The sequence below is a fragment of the Diorhabda carinulata genome, chromosome 12 (assembly GCF_026250575.1).
Source record: "Diorhabda carinulata isolate Delta chromosome 12, icDioCari1.1, whole genome shotgun sequence".
In the NCBI taxonomy this organism is placed as follows: domain Eukaryota; kingdom Metazoa; phylum Arthropoda; class Insecta; order Coleoptera; family Chrysomelidae; genus Diorhabda; species Diorhabda carinulata.
This window is the reverse complement of record NC_079471.1, coordinates 521,838-547,875: the sequence shown is the minus strand read 5'-3', so window position 1 is coordinate 547,875 and position 26,038 is coordinate 521,838. Positions and strand designations below refer to the sequence as shown.

The following is a 26,038-nucleotide window of genomic DNA, read 5'->3' as shown; positions in this document are numbered from 1 at the left end:
TTGGGTTGCTTGGGGAATGTTTTCAATCGAGTTTAGTAGTAGATTCGAAAAGAAAAATAGTCAGAGATTGCTTGGAAAGTCCTTCTTTGCTAATAGATTCGAAAAAACATCGTTGGAGATTGCTTGGGTTGCTTGGGGAATGTTTTCAATCGAGTTTAGTATTAGATTCGGAAAAAAAATAGTCAGAGATTGCTTGGAAAGTCCTTTTTTGCTAATAGATTCGAAAAAACATCATTGGAGATTGGTTGGGTTGCTTGGGGAATGTTTTAAATCGAATTTAGTATTAGATTCGGAAAAAAAATAGTCAGAGATTGCTTGGAAACTCCTTTTTTGCTAATAGATTCGAAAAAACATCGTTGGAGATTGCTTGGGTTGCTTGGGGAATGTTTTCAATCGAGTTTAGTAGTAGATTCGAAAAAAAAATAGTCAGAGATTGCTTGGAAAGTCCTTTTTTGCTAATAGATTCGAAAAAACATCGTTGGAGATTGCTTGGGTTGCTTGGGGAATATTTTGAATCGAGTTTAGTATTAGATTCGAAAAAAAAATAGTCAGAGATTGCTTGGAAAATCCTTTTTTGCTAATAGATTCGAAAAAACATCGTTGGAGATTGCTTGGGTTGCTTGGGGAATGTTTTCAATCGAGTTTAGTAGTAGATTCGAAAAAAAAATAGTCAGAGATTGCTTGGAAAGTCCTTTTTTGCTAATAGATTCGAAAAAACATCGTTGGAGATTGCTTGGGTCGCTTGGGGAATGTTTTCAATCGAATTTAGTATTAGATTCGAAAAAAAATAGTCAGAGATTGCTTGGAAAGTCCTTTTTTGCTAATAGATTCGAAAAAACATCGTTGGAGATTGCTTGGGTTGCTTGGGGAATGTTTTGAATCGAGTTTAGTAGTAGATTCGAAAAAAAAATAGTCAGAGATTGCTTGGAAAGTCTTTTTTGGTAATAGATTCGAAAAAACATCGTTGGAGATTGCTTGGGTTGCTTGGGGAATGTTTTCAATCGAGTTTAGTAGTAGATTCGAAAAAAAAATAGTCAGAGATTGCTTGGAAAGTCCTTTTTTGCTAATAGATTCGAAAAAACATCGTTGGAGATTGCTTGGGTTGCTTGGGGAATGTTTTGAATCGAGTTTAGTAGTAGATTCGAAAAAAAAAATAGTCAGAGATTGCTTGGAAAGTCTTTTTTGGTAATAGATTCGAAAAAACATCGTTGGAGATTGCTTGGGTTGCTTGGGGAATGTTTTGAATCGAGTTTAGTAGTAGATTCGAAAAAAAAATAGTCAGAGATTGCTTGGAAAGTCCTTTTTTGCTAATAGATTCGAAAAAACATCGTTGGAGATTGCTTGGGTTGCTTGGGGAATGTTTTGAAACGAGTTTAGTAGTAGATTCGAAAAAAAAATAGTCAGAGATTGCTTGGAAAGTCTTTTTTGGTAATAGATTCGAAAAAACATCGTTGGAGATTGCTTGGGTTGCTTGGGGAATGTTTTGAATCGAGTTTAGTAGTAGATTCGAAAAAAAAATAGTCAGAGATTGCTTGGAAAGTCCTTTTTTGCTAATAGATTCGAAAAAACATCGTTGGAGATTGCTTGGGTTGCTTGGGGAATGTTTTGAATCGAGTTTAGTAGTAGATTCGAAAAAAAAATAGTCAGAGATTGCTTGGAAAGTCCTTTTTTGCTAATAGATTCGAAAAAACATCGTTGGAGATTGCTTGGGTTGCTTGGGGAATGTTTTGAATCGAGTTTAGTAGTAGATTCGAAAAAAAAAATAGTCAGAGATTGCTTGGAAAATCCTTTTTTGCTAATAGATTCGAGAAAACATCGTTGGAGATTGCTTGGGTTGCTTGGGGAATGTTTTCAATCGAGTTTAGTAGTAGATTCGAAAAAAAAATAGTCAGAGATTGCTTGGAAAGTCCTTTTTTGCTAATAGATTCGAAAAAACATCGTTGGAGATTGCTTGGGTTGCTTGGGGAATGTTTTCAATCGAGTTTAGTAGTAGATTCGAAAAAAAAAATAGTCAGAGATTGCTTGGAAAGTCCTTTTTTGCTAATAGATTCGAAAAAACATCGTTGGAGATTGCTTGGGTTGCTTGGGGAATGTTTTCAATCGAGTTTAGTAGTAGATTCGAAAAAAAAAATAGTCAGAGATTGCTTGGAAAATCCTTTTTTGCTAATAGATTCGAGAAAACATCGTTGGAGATTGCTTGGGTTGCTTGGGGAATGTTTTCAATCGAGTTTAGTAGTAGATTCGAAAAAAAAATAGTCAGAGATTGCTTGGAAAGTCCTTTTTTGCTAATAGATTCGAAAAAACATCGTTGGAGATTGCTTGGGTTGCTTGGGGAATGTTTTCAATCGAGTTTAGTAGTAGATTCGAAAAAAAAAATAGTCAGAGATTGCTTGGAAAGTCCTTTTTTGCTAATAGATTCGAAAAAACATCGTTGGAGATTGCTTGGGTTGCTTGGGGAATGTTTTCAATCGAGTTTAGTAGTAGATTCGAAAAAAAAAATAGTCAGAGATTGCTTGGAAAGTCCTTTTTTGCTAATAGATTCGAAAAAACATCGTTGGAGATTGCTTGGGTTGCTTGGGGAATGTTTTCAATCGAGTTTAGTAGTAGATTCGAAAAAAAAAATAGTCAGAGATTGCTTGGAAAATCCTTTTTTGCTAATAGATTCGAGAAAACATCGTTGGAGATTGCTTGGGTTGCTTGGGGAATGTTTTCAATCGAGTTTAGTAGTAGATTCGAAAAAAAAATAGTCAGAGATTGCTTGGAAAGTCCTTTTTTGCTAATAGATTCGAAAAAACATCGTTGGAGATTGCTTGGGTTGCTTGGGGAATGTTTTCAATCGAGTTTAGTAGTAGATTCGAAAAAAAAATAGTCAGAGATTGCTTGGAAAGTCCTTTTTTGCTAATAGATTCGAAAAAACATCGTTGGAGATTGCTTGGGTCGCTTGGGGAATGTTTTCAATCGAATTTAGTATTAGATTCGAAAAAAAATAGTCAGAGATTGCTTGGAAAGTCCTTTTTTGCTAATAGATTCGAAAAAACATCGTTGGAGATTGCTTGGGTTGCTTGGGGAATGTTTTGAATCGAGTTTAGTAGTAGATTCGAAAAAAAAATAGTCAGAGATTGCTTGGAAAGTCTTTTTTGGTAATAGATTCGAAAAAACATCGTTGGAGATTGCTTGGGTTGCTTGGGGAATGTTTTCAATCGAGTTTAGTAGTAGATTCGAAAAAAAAATAGTCAGAGATTGCTTGGAAAGTCCTTTTTTGCTAATAGATTCGAAAAAACATCGTTGGAGATTGCTTGGGTTGCTTGGGGAATGTTTTGAATCGAGTTTAGTAGTAGATTCGAAAAAAAAAATAGTCAGAGATTGCTTGGAAAGTCTTTTTTGGTAATAGATTCGAAAAAACATCGTTGGAGATTGCTTGGGTTGCTTGGGGAATGTTTTGAATCGAGTTTAGTAGTAGATTCGAAAAAAAAATAGTCAGAGATTGCTTGGAAAGTCCTTTTTTGCTAATAGATTCGAAAAAACATCGTTGGAGATTGCTTGGGTTGCTTGGGGAATGTTTTGAAACGAGTTTAGTAGTAGATTCGAAAAAAAAATAGTCAGAGATTGCTTGGAAAGTCTTTTTTGGTAATAGATTCGAAAAAACATCGTTGGAGATTGCTTGGGTTGCTTGGGGAATGTTTTGAATCGAGTTTAGTAGTAGATTCGAAAAAAAAATAGTCAGAGATTGCTTGGAAAGTCCTTTTTTGCTAATAGATTCGAAAAAACATCGTTGGAGATTGCTTGGGTTGCTTGGGGAATGTTTTGAATCGAGTTTAGTAGTAGATTCGAAAAAAAAATAGTCAGAGATTGCTTGGAAAGTCCTTTTTTGCTAATAGATTCGAAAAAACATCGTTGGAGATTGCTTGGGTTGCTTGGGGAATGTTTTGAATCGAGTTTAGTAGTAGATTCGAAAAAAAAAATAGTCAGAGATTGCTTGGAAAATCCTTTTTTGCTAATAGATTCGAGAAAACATCGTTGGAGATTGCTTGGGTTGCTTGGGGAATGTTTTCAATCGAGTTTAGTAGTAGATTCGAAAAAAAAATAGTCAGAGATTGCTTGGAAAGTCCTTTTTTGCTAATAGATTCGAAAAAACATCGTTGGAGATTGCTTGGGTTGCTTGGGGAATGTTTTCAATCGAGTTTAGTAGTAGATTCGAAAAAAAAAATAGTCAGAGATTGCTTGGAAAGTCCTTTTTTGCTAATAGATTCGAAAAAACATCGTTGGAGATTGCTTGGGGAATCACTCGGTTTTCTCCAACCATTATATATCCCAGACCTCGTCCCAATAGGTTTTTTTCTGTTCTCCCGTATCAAGAGATAATTGAAATAACAATATTCCTGACACGTGGTTCAAAACCAGACGTTGCCACATGCCACACGGCCAAATTAACAGTGAACTTCATCTCACGATTTGGGCCACCTAGATCGTTCGATTTAACACCTTTGGATTATTTTTTTCAAGGTTATGTTAAGACTAATGTCTACAGGGATAAACCATCACCGATTGACGGTTTGGAAACTAATATTGAAGCATTTAATCGTGAAATATTGGCCGATATGTTAAAAAAAATTGTGCTAAAATTAGGGGCGTTTTAAGCCGATCCGCGGTCAATATTTGCATGAAATAATCTTCAAAAATTAAATTATACTGTTTATACTATCGATTCTAATAAAAATTTCGTCAATTTTTTTCAAAATAAAATCACGTCAATTGTAAGAATTGACATATTACTTTTCACGTACACCCTGTATTACTAGATTATAAACAAACAAAAAATTGAACTGAATATTAATTTTAATTTAACCTAAATACAAATTAACGTTATTGATACTAAAAATATGATGATAAAATGAAACTAAAAGAAAAAATTATAATTAAATAATTTTTGTTTTCGAAATGATTAAAATTTGTTGATTTAATTTACGGGAAAAATAGTTTATAGGTCATAGTATTATCACTAATGGCCTAGAGGAATTTTTAACTAGAGGGAGGTTATTTCTGAAGGTTATTAAAATGATATAAAATCGAGTGGTAAATATAAATGATATCAAGTTGTAACTGATTCATCATGAAGACGATTTTGGTATTGACTGTGTTGATAGCCGTTGCTCTGGTGAGTTTCCATTTAATTAATCAAACAATATGCGTTTTATTTCAGAAATATTTCAAAATAAGTGTTAAATTTTTGTTATTTCATGAAGTTTTTAATTAATTCGATCGTTTTCTTGTATTTTATAATCAACAAAATCGTTGTACGGAGGGTCAATAGAAGCTTAACCTCAAATTTGTGTCCCGTGTCAACCGGCCGCCATCTTAGAAAAAGGGGTACAAACAACTTTTTGCGACATCTCGAAAACTATACGTTTTACAAAAAATTCGTTGAAACATAATTTGTTGGAAATTATTTTTTCTACAAATATGTTCATATAAGTTTTTGCTCTAAATTTACTAATAAAGAAGTTATAAGTAGAAAAGTGAAAAAATTTTTATAAAAATTTTCTTTTTTGCTCCATAACTTTTTTTATATGCATTGTACAAAAAAATCATACAGACATAATTTGTTGAAAATCATTTTTTCTACAAGTTTGTTTATATAACTTTTTGCTCTAAATTCACAAATAAAGAAGTTATAAGTAAAAAAGTGAAAAAATTTTTATTAAAATTTTCTTTTTTGCTCCATAACTTTTTTTATATGCATTGTACAAAAAAATCGTAGAGACATAATTTGTTGAAAATCATTTTTTCTACAAATTTGTTTATATAACTTTTTGCTCTAAATTCACAAATAAAGAAGTTATAAGTAAAAAAGTGAAAAAATTTTTATAAAAATTTTCTTTTTTGCTTTATAACTTTTTTTTAATGCATTTTATAAAAAAATTACCTCAGACCAATCTTGTAGATGATCTTTTGAGGAAAATTTTTCTCTATAATTTTTTTAATTTCATTAATTTAAAACGCTGATACAGCGCTCTAAAGTTAACCGGATTCGTCAACGCTCATGAAAATCCGGTCAAAAAACGAAATTTAAACCTTATTTTCGATTTTTTTATCGTAAATAAATTTTTATAAAAAATTTTGTTAAATTCGTATAATGCAGAAAATTAATTTCACGAGATCGGGAGATAAAAACGAGCTGTATCTCGTGCTAGAGACAGCGATGATAAATTAAATTACTTATAACTTCTTTATTTTCAAATTTAGAGCAAAAAGTCATATAAACATATTTATAGAAAAAATAATTTGCAACAAATTATGTCTCTACGAATTTTTCGTAAAACGCATAGTTTTCGAGATATCGCGAAAAAGTTGTTTGTACCCCTTTTTCTAAGATGGCGGCCGGTTGACACGGGACACAAATTTGAGGTTAAGCTTCTATTGACCCTCCACACTTGTTGGGTATCATGTGAAATTTCAATGGATTAAAAACAATGATTTTATTAATAATAAAATACAAGAAAACGAGTGAAATTAAGTAACCTAGTTAACTTTGGAACGCCGTAACAGCGTTTCAAATGAATAAAATCGAAAAAGTTATAGAGAAAAATTTTCCTCAAAAGATCATCTACAAGATTGGTCTGAGGTAATTTTTTTATAAAATGCATTAAAAAAAAGTTATAAAGCAAAAAAGAAAATTTTTATAAAAATTTTTTCACTTTTCTACTTATAACTTCTTTATTTGTAAATTTAGAGCAAAAAGTTATATAAACAAATTTGTAGAAAAAATAATTTCCAACAAATTATGTTTTAACGAATTTTTCGTAAAATGCATAGTTTCCGAGATATCGCGAAAAAATAGTTTTTCCAAGATGGCGGTCGGGGGAGACGGTTGGCAACTCGAGTTTAGGTTAGGTTATGTTAAAAATTTCGTGGTTTTTCGATTACCAAAACTAAAGGAATGGTGCAAACTCGAATTAAACGCATGTATGATCAAATTTGTGCTTTTAAACAACGTCCAGATTGAAACTGGAACCGTTGGTGATTTTTATATTGAATACACTATACCAACGCCCAAAATCACACTATTTGACGCACGTTTCGTTTACCAAATTATCGTCTTCAGAGACTGAAAGTAAACTGAGTCTCTGAAGACGATAATTCGGTAAATAAGCGTCTTACAATGTAATTTTTGAGTGCTGGTGTATAACAGTGTGTTCATCAAGCTATTATGGTCCAATTTTTTCAGGCTGGTCCGCGCTTGGACGAAATTAGAGCAGCTGTGAAGGCTTGCGGCGCCGAATACGAAGGACCAAACAATTTGAGAACTTTAATTATGAAAGAAGACGCCGACAAAGTGAAATTGGGCGAAAAAATATTTTGCATCAACAAAAAAATCGGCATCCAAAAGGAAAACGGCGATATCGATGAAGAGGTGTTCCTGAGAGACTCGCAGTCCATCGAAGATGAAAATAAAAGGAATAAATTGAAGGAGTGCATGAAAAGAAACGGCGCTACGCCAGAAGAAGCCGCTTTTAATTATTTGAAATGTTGCGAAACTACTTTAGAATCACTCAAACATTAAATGTTCAATAAAAGAAAGCGAGAATGATAATGAGTGTTTATTAGTCCACCCTGTATATAATAGAGATGAATTAATGATTGTAAATTTGACATTTATGACATAAAAATTGAATATAATTAATCGTTTTTGTTTAGCATCGACTAATAATGAAAAGATTTCACCCTTAAAGTCTTGAATTTAAAAGACGTAGAGAACTTTTCGAGGTTCACCGTATATGATTTACCACGTGAAAAGATCGTTACTTCAGTTTTGACATATGACAATACTAATGTCAATATGTCAAAACTGACATTGACGTCTTGAAGTTTGACATTTTTAATTGTATTGATTGTTTACATATTTTCGAAATCCAAAACCAGAATTAAATTTTTAGATTTTTATAATAATTATTGTAAAAAAAGGTTCGAATGTTTTTTCACACAACTTTTATCTATTCGTTTTGTAAAATTTGAATATATTATATACGAGGGTGCTTCAAATATATACAGGAGTATTGCTATGAAAAATTTTATTATAAACTTACATGTTTAAAAATTCACAGCGGCTAAAATAATTGAGGCATTGAGTTGATATTATGGAATATTGTTTTTAAAGGCTATTTGTATGTAAAAAAAAATTAGGACGTGAATAACTTGCATAGTATTGGAAATACGGGGCTTCAAATTTGTTCAATTATTTACGAAAAACATGTACGTGTTTAAAAATTCATTTACGCTAAAATAATTGAGGCATTGAGTTGATGTTATGGAATATTGTTTTTAAAGGCTAGTTGTATGTAAAAAAAAATTAGGACGTGAATAACTTGCATAGTATTGGAAATACGGGGCTTCAAATTTGTTCAATTATTTACGAAAAACATATACATGTTTAAAAATTCATTCACGCTAAAATAATTGAGGCATTGAGTTGATATTATGGAATATTATTTTTAAAGGCTAGTTGTATGTAAAAAAAAATTAAGACACGAATAACTCGCATAATATTGGGAATACGGAGCTTCAAATTTGTTCAATTATTTACGAAAAACATGTACGTGTTTAAAAATTCAATCACGTTAAAATAATTGAGGCATTGAGTTGAAATTATAGAATATTGTTTTTAAAGGCTAGTTGTATGTAAAAAAAAATTAGGACACGAATAACTCGCATAGTATTGGAAATACGGGGCTTCAAATTTGTTCAATTATTTACGAAAAACATGTACGTGTTTAAAAATTCAATCACGTTAAAATAATTGAGGCATTGAGTTGAAATTATAGAATATTGTTTTTAAAGGCTAGTTGTATGTAAAAAAAAATTAGGACACGAATAACTCGCATAGTATTGGAAATACGGGGCTTCAAATTTGTTCAATTATTTACGAAAAACATGTACGTGTTTAAAAATTCAATCACGTTAAAATAATTGAGGCATTGAGTTGATATTATGGAATATTGTTTTTAAAGGCTATTTGTATGTAAAAAAAAATTAGGACACGAATAACTTGCATAGTATTGGAAATACGGGGCTTCAAATTTGTTCAATTATTTACGAAAAACATGTACGTGTTTAAAAATTCATTTACGCTAAAATAATTGAGGCATTGAGTTGATATTATAGAATATTGTTTTTAAAGGCTAGTTGTATGTAAAAAAAAATTAAGACACGAATAACTCGCATAATATTGGGAATACGGAGCTTCAAATTTGTTCAATTATTTACGAAAAACATGTACGTGTTTAAAAATTCAATCACGTTAAAATAATTGAGGCATTGAGTTGAAATTATAGAATATTGTTTTTAAAGGCTAGTTGTATGTAAAAAAAAATTAGGACACGAATAACTCGCATAGTATTGGGAATACGGAGCTTCAAATTTGTTCAATTATTTACGAAAAACATGTACGTGTTTAAAAATTCATTTACGCTAAAATAATTGAGGCATTGAGTTGATATTATGGAATATTGTTTTTAAAGGCTAGTTGTATGTAAAAAAAAATTAGGACTCGAATAACTTGCATAGTATTGGAAATACGGGGCTTCAAATTTGTTCAATTATTTACGAAAAACATGTACGTGTTTAAAAATTCATTTACGCTAAAATAATTGAGGCATTGAGTTGATATTATAGAATATTGTTTTTAAAGGCTAGTTGTATGTAAAAAAAAATTAAGACACGAATAACTCGCATAATATTGGGAATACGGAGCTTCAAATTTGTTCAATTATTTACGAAAAACATGTACGTGTTTAAAAATTCAATCACGTTAAAATAATTGAGGCATTGAGTTGAAATTATAGAATATTGTTTTTAAAGGCTAGTTGTATGTAAAAAAAAATTAGGACACGAATAACTCGCATAGTATTGGGAATACGGAGCTTCAAATTTGTTCAATTATTTACGAAAAACATGTACGTGTTTAAAAATTCATTTACGCTAAAATAATTGAGGCATTGAGTTGATATTATGGAATATTGTTTTTAAAGGCTAGTTGTATGTAAAAAAAAATTAGGACACGAATAACTTGCATAGTATTGGAAATACGGGGCTTCAAATTTGTTCAATTATTTACGAAAAACATGTACGTGTTTAAAAATTCATTTACGCTAAAATAATTGAGGCATTGAGTTGATATTATAGAATATTGTTTTTAAAGGCTAGTTGTATGTAAAAAAAAATTAAGACACGAATAACTCGCATAATATTGGGAATACGGAGCTTCAAATTTGTTCAATTATTTACGAAAAACATGTACGTGTTTAAAAATTCAATCACGTTAAAATAATTGAGGCATTGAGTTGAAATTATAGAATATTGTTTTTAAAGGCTAGTTGTATGTAAAAAAAAATTAGGACACGAATAACTCGCATAGTATTGGGAATACGGAGCTTCAAATTTGTTCAATTATTTACGAAAAACATGTACGTGTTTAAAAATTCATTTACGCTAAAATAATTGAGGCATTGAGTTGATATTATGGAATATTGTTTTTAAAGGCTAGTTGTATGTAAAAAAAAATTAGGACTCGAATAACTTGCATAGTATTGGAAATACGGGGCTTCAAATTTGTTCAATTATTTACGAAAAACATGTACGTGTTTAAAAATTCAATCACGTTAAAATAATTGAGGCATTGAGTTGAAATTATAGAATATTGTTTTTAAAGGCTAGTTGTATGTAAAAAAAATTAGGATACGAATAATTTGTATAGTATTGGAAATACGGAGCCTCAAATTTGTTCAATTATTTACGAAAAACATGTACGTGTTTAAAAATTCAATCACGTTAAAATAATTGAGGCATTGAGTTGATATTATAGAATATTGTTTTTAAAGGCTAGTTGTATGTAAACAAAAATTAGGACACGAATAACTCGCATAGTATTGGAAATACGGGGCTTCAAATTTGTTCAATTATTTACGAAAAACATGTACGTGTTTAAAAATTCAATCACGTTAAAATAATTGAGGCATTGAGTTGATATTATGGAATATTGTTTTTAAAGGCTATTTGTATGTAAAAAAAAATTAGGACACGAATAACTTGCATAGTATTGGAAATACGGGGCTTCAAATTTGTTAAATTATTTACGAAAAACATGTACGTGTTTAAAAATTCAATCACGTTAAAATAATTGAGGCATTGAGTTGATATTATAGAATATTGTTTTTAAAGGCTAGTTGTATGTAAACAAAATTAGGACGTAAATAACTTGCATAGTATTGGAAATACGGGGCTTCAAATTTGTTCAATTATTTACGAAAAACATGTACATGTTTAAAAATTCAATCACGCTAAAATAATTGAGGCATTGAGTTGATATTATGGAATATTGTTTTTAAAGGCTAGTTGTATGTAAAAAAAAATTAGGATACGAATAATTTGTATAGTATTGGAAATACGGAGCTTCAAATTTGTTCAATTATTTACGAAAAACATGTACGTGTTTAAAAATTCAATCACGTTAAAATAATTGAGGCATTGAGTTGATATTATGGAATTTTGTTTTTAAAGGCTATTTGTATGTAAAAAAAAATTAGGATACGAATAATTTGTATAGTATTGGAAATACGGAGCTTCAAATTTGTTAAATTATTTACGAAAAACATGTACGTGTTTAAAAATTCAATCACGTTAAAATAATTGAGGCATTGAGTTGATATTATGGAATATTGTTTTTAAAGGCTATTTGTATGTAAAAAAAAATTAGAACACGAATAACTCGCATAGTATTGGAAATACGGGGCTTCAAATTTGTTCAATTATTTACGAAAAACATGTACGTGTTTAAAAATTCAATCACGTTAAAATAATTGAGGCATTGAGTTGATATTATGGAATATTGTTTTTAAAGGCTATTTGTATGTAAAAAAAAATTAGAACACGAATAACTCGCATAGTATTGGAAATACGGGGCTTCAAATTTGTTCAATTATTTACGAAAAACATGTACGTGTTTAAAAATTCAATCACGTTAAAATAATTGAGGCATTGAGTTGATATTATGGAATATTGTTTTTAAAGGCTATTTGTATGTAAAAAAAAATTAGAACACGAATAACTCGCATAGTATTGGAAATACGGAGCTTCAAATTTGTTAAATTATTTACGAAAAACATGTACATGTTTAAAAATTCAATCACGCTAAAATAATTGAGGCATTGAGTTGATATTATGGAATATTGTTTTTAAAGGCTAGTTGTATGTAAAAAAAAATTAGGACGTGAATAACTCGCATAGTATTGGAAATACGAAGCTTCAAACTTGTTGATTTATTAACGAGAAATATATTAACCAAATACGAATGGAAGGATGAATATTTTAGGGGTTTTAAGTAAATTAACCCCCTCTATTACTATTACAAACTCCGTTTCGACGTTTCGACCATCTTCCGACCATAAACAAAATGCGGAAATGAAAATATTCATCCTTTATATCCTTTATTATTACTCTGCACTGCTTGGAGTTTCCCCAACCCCAGGATTTTATCTACCGACTCACCCTTTTCGAGCCTTTTAAGGTTATTGCCCCCATACGTGTATATATACCCCAATAATATTATTGATTTCACTTTTTTAACGACGTTGAACAAATTATGTTAATCGAACTTTCGATACGTTCATATATTTCGCTATTAAAACCGCCCCTTTTTGATAATAATGAAAATTTCGATTACTTTATGGTTTTCCCCGTATACGAAATTTGATAAACAAATTCCCAGGTGAATTGTACAAAAAATACCGAAACAAACTTCGAAATATGTCAGCGGTAGTCTTATAACGTAGAGGCGTTTTGTCCTTAATCCTTTTCTCGTTCCGATAGGATCCTTTAAGTCCCTTGCAATTACAAAGGATTAATTAGAGATCTCTCGAAATAAGCTAGACGCTAATCTCGGTCGTTGTCTTTTAGTTGCTGCGATTTTTTTCAAAACAACAAACTAAAATATGATTTCGACTCCATATTAAAAATCCTGTATAGAAAATAAACAATTTAAAATGAATTTCGTAGAAAAAACAGTGTACGTAACTCGATAGAAAGTAACTTTCTCCAATTTTTATCCCGTAAACGTCACTAATTAATGTTATATATACAATTCTCTTTTATGAGACATCCTGTATATAGAATCGTTAAAAAAAAAGAAGCCTCGCAATTTGAAAGGTGAAGGTCATGATAAAATTCAAGTGGTTTCGGAATATATAACGAATTAAATGTGTACGAGGTTTGTTCATTTGAAAATTGTGAATTTTTTGAATGGTGCCCCAAGGAACGCATTATATTTATCGGATTAGTCTGAATATTGATTTTAATCAATTTACTGACCTAAGACGTTCGAAATAGATACTAAAACTCAATTTAAGTACGTATTGAACACGGAAATTGTATTATATTAGGTTGAAATGTAAATTCAATGTTTTTTATGTGTTCACTGTAAACATGTTTTATTTCCGGGAAAATGAACGTCCTGATTTTCCTGGTGTTTTCACGAAAAGTTGTCTTTTATTGGGGAAAATGATACTTTAAGAGTGTTTTTACCGGCGAGGTTTCGTTCGCATTCCAGCCCCCTTCAAAGTTTTAACTATTTTATTAAATATCTACGAAAATATCGATTTTAGAGCAAAAATTTTCAAACAAAAAATAAAGTTCTTGGAAAACTCTATAAAAAAGGTTATATACGTTTTTTACGTAAATACGTTATTTTGGTTGTTATGAATCAAAATATGTCGACGGGAGTCATATTGAGAAACCTAACCTTAAAAAAAATCGATTTTGCTGAATTTTTTTCCAAAGCTTATCGTTGATTAGAGGAAAAAATTTCTAAAAGAATTTTCACCAACGAAGCTTCTTTTGTCCCCCCTTCCAGTCCCCTTCAAAGTTTCAACAACTTTTCTCAATATCTCCGAAAATATTGATATTAGAAAAAAAAGTTTCAAATAAAAAATGAAGTCCATAAAAAACTCTATAAAAAAGGTTATATACGTTTTTCACGTAAATCCGTTATTTTGGTCGTTATGAATCAAAATATGTCGACAAAAGTCATATTGAGAAACCTAACCTAAAAATAAAGCGATTTTGCTGAATTTTTTTGCCAAAGCTTGTCGTTGATTAGAGGAAATAATTTCTAAAATAATTTTCACCAACCAAGCTTCTTTTGTCCCCCTCCCAGTTCCCTTCAAAGTTTCAACAATTTTTCTCAATATCTCCGAAAATATTGATATTAGAAAAAAAAGTTTCAAACAAAAAATGAAGTTCATGAAAAACTCTATAAAAAAGGTTATATACGTTTTTCACGTAAATCCGTTATTTTGGTTGTTATGAATCAAAATGTGTCGACAAAAGTCATATTGAGAAACCTAACCTAAAAATAAAGCGATTTTGCTGAATTTTTTTGCCAAAGCTTGTCGTTGATTAGAGGAAAAAATTTCTAAAAGAATTTTCACCAACGAAGCTTCTTTTGTCCCCCCTCCCAGTCCCCTTCAAAGTTTCAACAATTTTTCTCAATATCTCCGAAAATATTGATATTAGAAAAAAAAGTTTCAAACAAAAAATGAAGTTCATTAAAAACTCTATAAAAAAGATTATATACGTTTTTTACGTAAATCCGTTATTTTGGTTGTTATGAATCAAAATATCTCGGAAGCACGTTTAGAGGTTAAGTCAGTCAAATCTTATCGTTATTTCTCCTTTTATAATATTTTTTGTTCCTTCAAGTAAAAATACAACCAATAATGTTTAATATTTATAATTTACAGCTTTCAAAGATAATTATTATATATATGGTAAATCAAAAATTGTTTATATCTCCAAAAGTTTCTTATTCAAAGTATTACATCATTCAATAAATCGTACGACTGACACACAGATGGCGCTGCCATTGTCAAATTCATATGACATTGTGGTAACTGCCTTGAAACAACAATTTAAATGGAACTCGAACATTCTTACCAGACGGCGAGACATTTAGTGTACAATACACAATATAATGCTTCATATCAACCCGGTTTTTTTTGTACATACCCATTATTATTTATCCCTTTTATATATCACGAGTTTCAAGGGCGTTCTCATACTGTTGTCGCGAATTTGATTCTTCCTTATGCTCTGAGTGTGTGTTTGTATGTCTTGAAAAGGGAACAGGATGAAATAAAAGGAACTAAGGGCATTGCTATGTCAGACCAAGGTCAAAGCTTGTCTGGTTTCGATTTTCCATACCGTCCAATATACAAGGACCTGTCTGAAGTACCACTTCAAATTCTATTGGTAACGAACAACACGGATTATTAGACAGAAAGGAAATTATTGATATTTCTGTTAGAAAAACCATCATTTTCATTTATTTTTTTATATATAATTAATAGGAGACCAAAGAATGGGAATAGGTAATAAGTTTCCCACTCTCCCCTACCGTAATGCGTAAAATTCGTTAAAGTTGCCCACCCTGTACATCAATTCACGTCCTTCTCCACCTATTTGAAATGTATGAATCAATTCCGAGAGTGGGAAAATGAACACGTGATTTTTAAAAGAGGATTTACGTCATTCGTTTTTTATTTACTAAAATTCTTGCGTTACTTATACACTAAATTACAATCTACAAAGTTAATAAATCGTTTAATAAAACGAATGTATGCAGATATTTTTTTGAAGAAATTATTCCAGGAAATTTCATATTTCACATTAAAGGTATAAACCACTATGAAATTTGTACAAAGAACTTTGCCTTTTAAGTTTATTAATTCTATGAAATAACTTTCAATAAAAGGTAGCTCCAAGTAATTAAAAATTTTTACTCAAACTATTAACTTTTAGTAGCAATAATATAAAAAATAGTGAATAGTATCCACTTAACAGAAGATTAAAGTTATTAAAAATGCCAATAAATATAATATAATCACTTATAAATCACCTCGTATATCTGAAGGTTATAGTTCTATGATGAAATCATACGACGTACACACTTAAGTCAGTTAATAAAACAGACTCCTATACTTAGTGTTTATTACATTTAGTAGATGGCGAAAGTAAATTTATTTCTAATATAAATGAAAATAAACTTTTTATTTTCAAATGTCACGTTTGTTTTAGTACATATAGAATCAATTAAAAATGTTTTTTCTGCATTGCAAATTTATTATAATTTTTGTATCAGTTGTTGTAAAATTGGTTGCCTACTTTAATGAAGAAGAAAATTTTGACAATTAGAATAAATTAATGATAAAATCATTGTTAATATAATAAAGAATTTTTTGTAAGAATAAAAAATGGATTGTATTATGTATTTCTGCATGAACTATATAAACAAAATAAGTCAATTAATATACGTGTTGCAATTTAAGTGTGTTAGTCTGGTTGCCTACGCTACGCCACGAGTTACTTACTTGAAGATTTGCGCGCGATATAGTAGAGTTAAAAGATTAAATACAGTCGAAAAACGAAAAAAAAAAATTAAGGGAACTAGTGACAATTATTTACCACTACAGTATGTAGTAAATATTTGATGTTTGAAAATTTGACAGTACTCCCCTTAAAAAAAATAATAGACTCGACCAACCTCATACTCAGTTCGTGATAATTCCAAGAATCTTTTCCGTTAAGAAGCCAATGACGTCATAAAATAAAAGATTACAATGTTGTCATGTCGTATTTTTCTCTTTCGCATAAATATAAAAAGTTCTGTGCATGGAAACTGTTCTTTAACTTAACTAACCAATTCGAATGTACATAATAAGGTCAGGTAGTAGGACGTAATTTCACAAAGAATACGGAGCAAAACAGAATCTTAACTTCGTGCTCGGTTGCCAGAACAAATTAAACTCATTTATTTCACAGGGATTTTGCAAAATTTGTGCTAACCTGGGAACGTTCCGTTCTTGAACCGCAGATATAGACTTTTCTGCAGGTTATTGATGAACGAGGGGCTATTATATTCTCGTATCTTTTATATTATCGAATTGTCGTTTCCTTTAGGTAAAAATATAAATATATATATCCTGTTTAGTCACTTTCTATAAACTATATATTGTTGAAACAGCTGCGAGCAGGTATACGTTTAAATAGGTGAATATACAGGGTGGTTCGGGATTGTGATAAATTCGTGTTAAAATATCGATTAAAAAATAATTTTTTTCTATCTCTAGATTGTACAGGTTGTACACTTATTTTCATTACGCCAATCTATATATAAAACCAAATTGAACTATAATGCGTATTCCATGTTTGATTTTCAATTTCTCGCTAGTTTATATTCAAACTTGAGTACATTAGATATTTATAGGCCAGGTACTGGTCCATTTCCCGTGCAATTTTAAAAATAAACTTCGATTTTTTTAAAAATTGGTATGAAGGTAGTATTTATAACCTTCTTCAAAATCTACCTTGTACCGATGGGTGGTATTGCTCTGGGGGTGAAAACTACCCTTTTTTAGAAATGAAAACTTATTTCATCAAAATGATCTTGTGAATCGATAGATTAACTAATTTTAAACAACTTTTATTCTATAAAGTTTTTTTTTTAAGTTAGTATTTTTCGAGTTATTAACGATTTTCATTGGAAAAACGTACATTTTTTACGGTTTTTCTTGAATAACTTGGAAAGTTTTCATTTTATCACTAAAATCATGATAAACAAAAATGTAGCTAATAAAAAAATACAGAGATTCGTTTTTTAAGATTTTCTGTAAATTTAATAATAACCGAGTTATTGCTCGTTGAAGGTTGCCTATTTTCGGGGAAAACATTTAATTTCAAATAACTTGAAATTGGTTAAATTTTTGGAAAAAACTCAAGAGATCTTTTTTACAGCACATAAAAAAACCTTTAAAATGAGCATGCTAAAAAGTTTTTAGCATGAGAGTTGACTGATTTATAACAAAAATAAGATTTCTAATTTTTTCTTTTTTGAACAAATGTAATAATTATACCCTCGCCAATACCACCCTAATTGAAATTAATCGTAATCCACTCGTAATTAACTTCATTAATGTTTTATTGATATGATACAAGTGATTAGACCGGTTTTGAAAGGTTATTTTAGAAAAAATAATTGATTAAATCGAACAGTGCATTTTCGTAATTTTAAAACCAAAATTAGTTTTTTTTAAATAAACCAAAAACTATTCAAGTTACGAAAAAATGTTTCAAATATAATTTGTAGGGTTTTTCTTGATAAACATTTTGAGCTTTTGCAAATCTACATATCATAAAAATTTAACGGAGATATATTAGTGCAAAGTTTGTATCAGCGTACTAAATATGCAACCGCTTTGAGCCGTACCCTTTACTAAACCGGGGATTTGATTGATATAACGTTGAAGTACTTTAAATCCTTTACAAAATGCTTTTTCAAAAAAGTTTCTACCTTGAAAATTGAACGAGTTATTGTCGAAAAACCAACTCCAACTTTTTTTTTCAAAATTTCTTAGTTTTCCATATGATTAAGGGATGATTTGAAGGGGTTGCATGAATCTGATTGATCATAAACGTGTTTCGAGATTGTCAACACATTTAAAATTAATACATTTCAATTGTAGTTCACTCAAATACACGATAAAATCGAATATTTGTAATTTTTTTACGATAAGGGGTAGTTTTTATCACTAGGGTACATTTCGACATAGGGTTTATTTCTAATAAAGGAATTTAAATATAAATTTTCGTGACAATCGACGTCGATTTATAAAATCCCTCAGTCGTACGTTTTTTAACGCTAGCTCCTGGACTATTAAGACAATCTGTATAAACCCAATTGATTTTTTCCAAGTTTAGTGTTGATATATTGCGATTGTCGGGAAATAATGTTAAAAAAAATTAGTTTTTCGTGGTTTAATGCGGGACAAACGAAATAAAAGTTTCGATTTGAATACAAATACATTTTATTATAATAATTATATATTTCCTAGATATAATAATATCCCTATTTATGTTTAATAATTACTGGTGTATGATAAAATAAATTGTAATAATGGTATAGCAACATTCATTATAATATTATTCACCTTTTATAGTATATAGAAAGATTAGAGAATATATAATATTTTCCGAAAAAACGTGTACTCGTACAAAATACTGATTGCATTACAAATTTATATAATACACTGTGAAAAAAACGAATGGAATAAAATCAAAATTAACCATAACCTCAAAAACAACAACAACGAAACGTCACAAAATGGTGGTTAAATCATTAATCGCATACAGGACCGGATTAAGACTTGTAAGGCCCGGGGTCCCCTTAAGATATTCGGAAAATTAGAAAAATAACGTCGTAAATGACGAAGCGCGGGGTTATAACCCCCCAGTTTAATCCACCCCTGTTTCATATAGAGTGATTCTAAAAACTAAAATTATTATTCCAAATAAAACACTCTATATATAAAGTAATTTCGATAATACTCTTCGGGATTATATTAATATCGTATAATTATATATATAGGGTGGTTAAAAAATATAATAATGAATAGAAAATACTCATATTTATATATATAGTGTTATTTAGAATGAAATAATTTGTGTTTCACCCTATATAACATGTTGTTTGCTACGTATATATTTATTATTATTAAAATATAATATATATGGGGATGGGGGAGGGGATAAACATGATACATTCACTTTTAATTCTTATTATACATCCTCACAATAACAATCATTAAACATTTAATGATTACATTAATGAAAAAATTGAATAAAATTAAAATCGAAAACACCCAAAAGCAATTAAATAATTTTCGAAATTTTTTAACATCGGACAGACATCTCGGTATTTGGAAAAATAGATTAAAAGTTCATCAATACGTTTTTTTATATAAATAAATTTTAATAAAACGAATAATTCGATTAAATCGATAAAATTAAATCGTATTTTAATAAAAATTGCAATATAATCGATTTTATTTCAATTTGATTTTATATAGTTAGTAAAAAAATTATTTTTTTTCCATTGAAATTTATCAATATTTATTCATAAAAATCGATATAATGCAATTTATATGAGTGTCGTAATTATATCATATATAGTGTGTCCCAAAAATATTTTATATAATTTTTTTTTTTATTAAAACGTCACCAAGATATAAATTTTCGATATATATATTATTTAATATATCGAAATTTTGTTTATTTTAATTAATTTATTTTTTCTGAATTTAATATTAAATTTATTCATTTTATAGGACACACTGTATATTATATATGTGGTTAAAAACAAAACTGTATCGATGTATTTAATTTTTAGTTTATTTTTTTCGAAAATAAATAACATAACCGTATAAAATTAAATTATTTATTATTTCTAACGATATATTTTGGTTTTTTTTTTTGAAAATTATTTTTGGACATTTAAAAACATGTTACAACATCTACCCGAGGATTCGAGGATATACATGACATCGAGAACACGTTCAGTGGAACTTCTGTAATAAATAATTTAAATTATAAAAATTACAGGGTAGCCCAACATCATAGAAATATCCAAAATTGTCTTTAAATAATTTTATTGGTGGAATTTATATTTTTTTTTTCGTTTAAATTAATGGAAAACTTCATTTTATAAATTCTAATATTATTTACGACAATTTTAGAGATTTTTCGATTTTTTATTATTTTTTTTTATTTTAGGTTATTTAAGTTTGGGTCACCTTGATTGACAATATTAAAGATAAATATTTTTGTTTTTGTTAGATTATCTTTTCGCACATCGAAAAATATTTCTATTAAGAAAATAGACAAATTTTTTGATCGGTAAATAAAAAAAAATGAGGTGGGGAAAAAATGTATTTTTGTAATTTTGTAAAATGTATATCCAAAAATGATAAAAAATCAATTTTAATAATCATTTACGATTATTGGATTGAAAAAAAAAATCTCTCGATATATATTGCAAATATATATATACAGGGTGTATCATTGAAGATTAGAAATTCAAATTTGTCTCGGGACGTCAATACGGAAAAATTTGGATTGTATAAACCTTCATTTTGTAGTTGTAAACAAAAATTCCAAATTTCAAATCAATAATCTAGAAATTTCGTAACCTAAAAGTATGATATCAGTTTTTAAATCAAATATTCTCGAAAATTGTTAGTTTTACGAAAAAAAGTGATTCCATATTTTTTGTTCCAAATTTTTCAAGCTACAATTTTTATATACAGTACGTTTTCGATAAAACTAACCGTTAAAGAAATATTTGCAAAAAAGTGATAAAAATTTTTGGTTAGTTTAGTTTGAAAAGGTTAATCTCGGAAACTATTGGGACTACAAATACAGATCTGATATCATATTGTAGCAAATTTAGTCTAATTTGAAAATATCAGAAAAAAGTTTTTCAAAAAATAGTCCTATACGGTTATAATCGCCTAAATTTGAAAAAATAACTATGTGCTGGTAAAATTTTTATTAGTTTTTTGAAAATATTTCATTAACGGTTAGTTTTATCGAAAACGTACTGTATATAGAATTTGTAGCTTGAAAAATTCTTTACAAAAAAATATCCTAGGTATTTTTTCCTAACCTCAAAATTTTTATTATAAATTGGGTTTTAACGCTCGAAGATATTTTGCAACGCGAATAACTCGAAAACTATGAGGAATTCGAAAAAAACTGTCTCAACTAAAAATGTAGAGTACAAAATTCTCTACAAAAAAGTATCCCAGGTATTTTTTCCTAACCTCAAAATTTTCATTATAAAATGGGTTTGAACGCTCGAAAATATTTTGAAACGCGAATAACTCGAAAACTATGAGAATTTCGAAAAAAACTGTCTCGACTAAAAATGTAGAGTACAAAATTCTCTACAAAAAAGTATCCAGGGTATTTTTTCCTAACCTCAAAATTTTCATTATAAAATGGGTTTGAACGCTCGAAAATATTTTGAAACGCGAATAACTCGAAAACTATGAGAATTTCGAAAAAAACTGTCTCGACTAAAAATGTAGAGTACAAAATTCTCTACAAAAAAGTATCCAGGGTATTTTTTCCTAACCTCAAAATTTTCATTATAAAATGGGTTTGAACGCTCGAAAATATTTTGAAACGCGAATAACTCGAAAACTATGAGAATTTCGAAAAAAATGTCTCAACTAAAAATGTAGAGTACAAAATTCTCTACAAAAAAGTATCCCAGGTATTTTTTCCTAACCTCAAAATTTCCTTAAAAATTGGGTTTGAACGCTCAAAAATATTTTGAAACGCGAATAACTCGAAAACTATGAGAATTTCGAAAATAAATGTCTGAACATAAAATGTAGAGTGGAAAATTCTCTATAAAAAAGTATTTAATGTATTTTTTCCTAACCTCAAAATTTTCATTATAAAATAGGTTTGAAAGCTAAAAAATATTTTAAAACGCTAATAACTCGAAAACTATGAAGAATTCGAAAAAAACTGTCTCGACAAAAAATGTAGAATAAAAAATTTTGTACAAAAAAAGTTTTTTGAAAATCAAGTAGAGATAGAGCAGTTCCCATATGCGTCTGGAACGTAAATTGGCATGAATTAGCACTGGCGGAAATTCGCGGAAGATTTACTCAGAAATCATGGCTCTAACGAAAAAATGACTAGATACCTTTTTTGTAGAAAATTTTATTCTCTACATTTTTCGTTCGAACACTTTTTTCCGAATTCCTGTTAGTTTTCGAGTTATTCGCGTTACAAAATTTTTTTGAGTCACAACTTCCAAAATTTCGAAAATCCGTGCATGTAATTTTATTAATAGGCTGATTCAGTAATCGAAAACCTCTGAGAATCTAGAAAATCAATTTAATTTCAAATTTAATCCTATTTTATCTGTTTCTAATCGTTTTTAAATTTTTTATTTTAATTTTTTGGATACCCTGTATATATAAATACAAAATTTCACATTAAAATTGATGTTTAAAAACCTTCAATAATATAAACTCGAATCAGTTTTTCATTTTTTTTATAAATATTATCGCTTTTCTTTAATAAAACAAAATATTACAAAATTATGAATATTTCAAACTTTTTTAAAAAACTATTTTACGTACAGGATTTCGTCCTTTCAATAAATTCATTTCGGATATACGAATTACTCTGAAGATGAGCTACGACGAAACGTATATTTTTCTAATATGCATGCACTTTTAATAAGTTAAAAAAAAAGAAGAAATATTCGATACAAAACTGTCAAAAATTGTTGATTGGTCAATATCTATTACCGAGACCTCCATAAACCACCTTCCCGGGGTTTAGTTTCAGTCATAAGCGGGGTTCACACTATCCGGTTTCGCCGCGGCTTCCGGACCGGTTAATTAAACTGTATGGTTGAAAGTAGCCAATTTTTGTGGGGCGGTGTTGGAAATTTTGAAACTTTTTGACAATTTCGATCGTTAAAATTATAGAGGATGGTCGATTTTTAATAAGAAATAAAAGTTTAATACTTTAATTGCTATGCAGTATAAATTCAAAAGTTTGAGGTTAATTTTCTTCGAGGATCTTAAATTTTATTGCTTGTTTAATAAATATAGATATAAAATTATAGCTGCATAACATTAATTTTAGTAACTTTTTCATTTTGGCACCAGATTTTATTCTAAACACACAAATTTTTATAATTTTTAGAATCAACTACACGTCGATGTTCAAAATGTTCCCCATTATATAATAATTATTGTTTCGTCCGTTTTACTAAAGTGCGAAGCAAATATTTCAACAAAAATATTTCGTTGTATCCAAAAAAACGATGATCGAATAAATTTACCCACAAAAACAACGATGTCAAGATGTTTTTGGTAATGTTTCACAGAAATAAAGACGTTTTAAAAACGTGGATGAAACCTGGGTTCATTATTTCACTCTAAAAACAAAAGAAGAATCAAAACAATGTGCTGATGAGGGAAAACCGGGTCTAAACAAGGCAAATACCGTTCTATCTGCAAGTGTCGGTTTTTTGAGATGCCCGTGGGATATTTCTCATTGACTATGTTAAAAAAGGAAAAAACTATCAAAATTTTCATTATAAATTGGGCTTTAACTATCGAAGATATTTTGAAACACGAATTACTCGAAAACTATGAGGAATTCAAAAAAAAGTGTCTCAACAAAAAATGTAGAATACAAAATTTTCTACAAAAAAGTATTGAGGTTATTTTTTCCTAACCTCAAAATTTCCATTATAAAATGGGTTTTAACGCTCGAAAATATTTTGAAACGCGAATAACTCGAAAAATATGAGGATTCCGAAAAAACTGTTAGGACAAAAAATGTAGAGTACAAAATTGTCTACAAAAAAGTTTTCAGGTTATTTTTTCCTAACCTCAAAATTTACATTACAAAATGGGTTTTAAGGCTCGAAAATATTTTGAAACGAAGATAACTTGAAAACTATGGGGAATTCGAAAAAAAGTGTCTCGACTAAAAATGTAGAGTACAAAATTCTCTTCAAAAAAGTATTCTAGGTATTTTTTCCTAACCTTAAAATTTTTATTATAAATTGGGTTTGAACGCTAAAAAATATTTTGAAACGCCAATAACTGGAAAACTATGAGGAATTCGGAAAAAAGTGTCTCGACTAAAAATGTAGAGTACAAAATTCTCCACAAAAAAGTATCCAGGGTATTTTTTCCTAACCTTAAAATTTTTATTATAAATTGGGTTGGAACGCTCAAAAATATTTTGAAACGCCAATAACTGGAAAACTATGAGGAATTCGGAAAAAAGTGTCTCGACTAAAAATGTAGACTACAAAATTCTCTACAAAAAAGTATTCCAGGTATTTTTTCCTAACCCCAAAATTTCCATTATAAAATGGGTTTTAAGTCTCAAAAATATTTTAAAACGCAAATAACTCGAAAACTATGAAGAATTCCAAAAAAACTGTCTGAACTAAAAATATAGAGTACAAAATTCTCTACAAAAAAGTATCCCAGGTATTTTTTCCTAACCTCAAAATTTCCATTTTAAATTGGGTTTTAAGGCTCAAAAATATTTTAAAACGCAAATAACTCGAAAACTATGAAGAATTCGAAAAAAACTGTCTGAACTAAAAATGTAGAGTACAAAATTCTCTACAAAAAAGTATCCCAGGTATTTTTTCCTAACCTCAAAATTTCCATTTTAAATTGGGTTTGAACGCTCAAAACACCCTATATATGAAATATTTAATATTAATTTGGAATGTTTATTAATGAAGAATAAAATATTTTTGTTAAAATATTAGTTTTTGTTTGTATTAATTAAATAAAACAAGCAACAGCGATGATGAAACTGACACAAGCGATAATTTTTGCTAATTTTTTTTTTCAAAATTCCAATTTTTATTTTTTATACGTAATAACATATCTTGATGATAGAAACTCATCTGAATATTTTACCTATAACCGAAAAAAGTTACTCACACGTACATCCACGCTAAAATATTTTTTTTCCAATTTTTTTGGGGCTTTATTGCTGTTGGTCTGCACATTTTGGGGTAAAGAAAAAAAATTTTCGAATGACTCATCGACGTACCTCTTAATTAATATACCAAGAGCCAGGTACGACTCTGTCGCGAAATCACGAAAAAATAATAAAAAAGTAGAAAAAAATCAAAATTAATTATAAAAAAATTAATAACTCGAAAAGTATGCATTTTACGAAAAAAGTTTTTAGATAAAAGTTTATTAAAATTTTACGTAGATTTCAAAAATGTATTAATATATATGGTGTTCTATTTAAAATAACAAAGTTATAGTCGACTTCCGGTAGAACCGGAAGTCGGCCATCTTCGAAAATATTTTAGTTAAAAAGATCGTATTCGAAAACCTAAACGTACAAATTTTCATGATTCTGCTATGAGTATTTTGACGTTTATACATAAAGTTATAACTCGTCGTGGGACATCCTGTATAGAATATACATATAATACGCCTTTTTTTGTTTCCCATTTCTTTTCGGAGGTTCAAAAACGTTTTTTAATACGACTGAACAAAAAAAAGGGCTTGGAACGAGTTCAAAGTTATAACGACTGATTTGAAAAAATCTTCATAAAAACGAAGCTACAAAACCA

The 26,038-nt window shown here is 29.1% G+C and overlaps 1 protein-coding gene across 1 annotated transcript; it reads left to right on the top strand.

The window, feature by feature from the left end:
• Positions 1 to 4,971: 4,971 nt before the first annotated feature.
• LOC130900031 (uncharacterized) lies at positions 4,972 to 7,677 on the top strand. The gene is made up of 2 exons (XM_057810335.1): positions 4,972 to 5,155; positions 7,226 to 7,677. Exons 1-2 carry the CDS (start codon positions 5,111 to 5,113, stop codon positions 7,559 to 7,561), a joined length of 381 nt encoding a protein of 126 aa, XP_057666318.1. The 5' UTR covers positions 4,972 to 5,110; the 3' UTR covers positions 7,562 to 7,677.
• The last annotated feature ends 18,361 nt before the right edge of the window (positions 7,678 to 26,038 follow it).

Coding starts and splice junctions, on each gene's coding strand:
- LOC130900031 (XM_057810335.1), top strand. CDS start 5,111: ATGAAGACGATTTTGGTATTGACTGTGTTGATAGCCGTTGCTCTG. Junction 5,156..7,225: donor TGTTGATAGCCGTTGCTCTG/GTGAGTTTCCAT, acceptor CAATTTTTTCAG/GCTGGTCCGCGCTTGGACGA.